The following is a 2,492-nucleotide window of genomic DNA, read 5'->3' on the forward strand; positions in this document are numbered from 1 at the left end:
GGGGGGGGGGCAGGCTAACAGGAAGGAGGCCTCAGGACCACGGGGTTTCAGCAGCTGTGCCCCCTCCTCGCCCCACGCGGGTACCATCACGCATTTGACGGGGAACTCCTTCAGCCCTCTGTTCCTCGGGGAGTCGAAGACCACGGGCAGCGTTTTGTGCGGGGCTTGGATGTAGCCGATCTCCATTTCGTCCTGTGCGGGCGGAAAGGGCGCTGTGGCGCGCGCTGCCCGGGCCGGCCCCCAGCGCCGAGACCGGGGCGTGGAACCAGCCCCGCGCTCTCCCGCTCACGGTCAAGGGCACCGTGCGACATCTGACCCCAGAGGAGGGAGAGCAGAGCTCGCCGCCCTGCGTTTCCCCAGCGCACGGCAGGCTGTGAGGGCACAGGGGTGCCCTTCCCCCCTCCTCCCGGTGGTGCCTGGGCTGGCGCTGGGGACCCCCCGGGGAGTGAGGCTGAGACTCCATCCTGGAGAACACTGTTCCTCAAGGGGAGAGGACTAGGGTGCCGGGCAGTGAGCACCCAGTGTTAGGGGGCGCCGTGGGGAGGGTAAGAGGGGTCTGTGGGGACCCAGAGCAGGGCCTCCCAGTGCAGCTGGGCTGGGCCAGAGGAGACCTCCTGGCGGGGCGGGGCTGCCAAGCGCAGGCCTGGAGGTGAGTGAGTTGACCCTCCGGCCTCCTCCCCAAGGGAGGGCAGCTCAGGCCCGGCCTGGGCCAGGGGGTGGGGTGGGGCCTGCAGGGAGGTTCCAGAGATGCATCTGGAGCAGATCCCGCCTCCGGGGCGCGGATTCCTGCAGGCGGGTGCGATATTGGACACAATCACCCTGCAAGTCACTATTAGCTTGAACCCCACGGAATGGCCAAGCTCGCAGGTCAAAAATGGCGCCTGTCGGCGATTTCACACGGTTCAACCTGGTACCACGAGGACGGAAGGACGAGAAAGGAAGAGAGGATGCTATCGGGGGTTGGGAGGAAGAGGGAGAGTTCCTGCCGAAGGGACCGGGGAAACTTATGGGGGGGCCTTCAAGCTGGGGCTCGCCAGGCGTGACTTGGGGTGGGGGGTGGGGAGGCCAAGCCAGGAGATGCCACAGCAGGGCCAAGGTGTGGGGCTGAGCAGGGTGGGCGGCCGAGTCCGGAGGCAAAGCAGGGAGTGCCAAGCGGGTCCAGTTCAACCCACCAACTGCCCGCTGGCGCTGCCCAGTGCGGGCGCTGGGGTGCCGAGCTGCATGAGACCCACCAGTCTCAGTCTGTGGGGCACTCGTGGTGGTGTGGCGTGGTGGGGGGACTGGCACAGAGACAGACAGTGGCAGGAGAATGCTGCCGGCGTGGTGGCAGGCTGGCCCCAGAGGGAGGCAGCCAGGTTGGGAGGGCCCCACACACAGGCTGAGCAGGAGCAGGTGGGAGCCATGGAAAGCGCCAGAGGAGGGGTGTGGCCTAGTCTGGTGGCCAAGCCCAGGAAGGCCGGCCAGGAGGGAGGCCACTCCAGGGACTGGCTGAGCGCCAACCTTCTGAGCTTTGCATCATCTCCCGAGGCCGTCTGAGAGTCTCCAAGCAGGAAGGGGCTTTTGTCTCGGTGACCACAGTGGGCCCGCAGTAATGTCAGATGGGTCATTTGCCTCAGCTCCCTTTCGCAAGGACCCTCGGAAGTTCCTACCCCCCTGTCCGTCCGAGGCAGGGTGGCCAGCAAGGCACGAGGCTGAGCCCCTGGAGCCTGGGTCCCCCAAGCATCCCTTGGCCCTCAGGGGCACTCACCCTGCCCGCCCAGCAGGGCCACGTACCTGCATCCACTGGTCATCCATGTTCTCCTCCTCGGGGCAGATGGTCAGCTTGCACTTGGCTTTCTTGGCCAGAGTCATCACCGACTTCAGGAAGTCCTCGTTGTCAAAAACCCTGGAAAGATTTTGGAGCTCAGGCCTAGAGGGACACAGGTGCTCAGGAGACACCTGCGGCCTGAACAGAGACTCCGGGTTTGTCCAGCCTGTCTGCCCTTGGCGAGCATTATGTCACTGAATCCTCGTGACAATCCACGAGGCGGGAACTAGCAGGTACCCCTCCCACCATGGGGAAGACAGTGTGGGTAGGTCGCTGCCGAGGTCGCGCCGCCTGGGGCAGCGCTGGGGTTTGGATCCAGTCCTCACTGGCTCCCTGCCTGCGTCCTGACCGCCAGGGTGCCCTCTGGCTCTCTCTGCCCTTAAAGCAACGGGAAGAGGAGAGGGAAGGGTCCCCTGGGACCCCGGCACACTCCCAGGGGCTCTGGGACTGCAGGATGGATGCCTAGGCCTCCCCCAAACGCAGAAGGGCCCCCTCCCTAGAGACAAGACCCAGCCGCTCAGAGGTCGCCGGGAAGGTGCTTTTTTTTTTTTCTTGAGACAGAGTCTCATTCTGTTGCCCGGGCTAGAGTGCCATGGGGTCAGCCTAGCTCACAGCAACCTCAAACTCCAGGGCTCAAGCGATCCTCCTGCCTCAACCTCCCGAGTAGCTGGGACTACAGGCATGC

At 65.1% G+C, this 2,492-nt stretch overlaps 1 protein-coding gene across 2 annotated transcripts in view; it reads right to left on the reverse strand.

Moving 5' to 3' along the window:
• PADI4 (peptidyl arginine deiminase, type IV) overlaps positions 1-2,492 on the reverse strand; it is a 51,230-nt gene that overhangs the window by 9,277 nt on the left and 39,461 nt on the right. For both annotated transcript variants that reach the window (XM_012662656.1, XM_012662657.1), the window contains exons 9-10: positions 1,774-1,885; positions 85-192 (exon numbers count right to left, since the gene is read on the reverse strand). In XM_012662656.1, the coding sequence (XP_012518110.1) occupies positions 85-192; positions 1,774-1,885 (220 nt within the window). The remainder of the gene's footprint in view (positions 1-84; positions 193-1,773; positions 1,886-2,492) is intronic.

The sequence above is a fragment of the Propithecus coquereli genome, unplaced genomic scaffold, assembly GCF_000956105.1.
Source record: "Propithecus coquereli isolate 6110/MARCELLA unplaced genomic scaffold, Pcoq_1.0 Scaffold77, whole genome shotgun sequence".
In the NCBI taxonomy this organism is placed as follows: domain Eukaryota; kingdom Metazoa; phylum Chordata; class Mammalia; order Primates; family Indriidae; genus Propithecus; species Propithecus coquereli.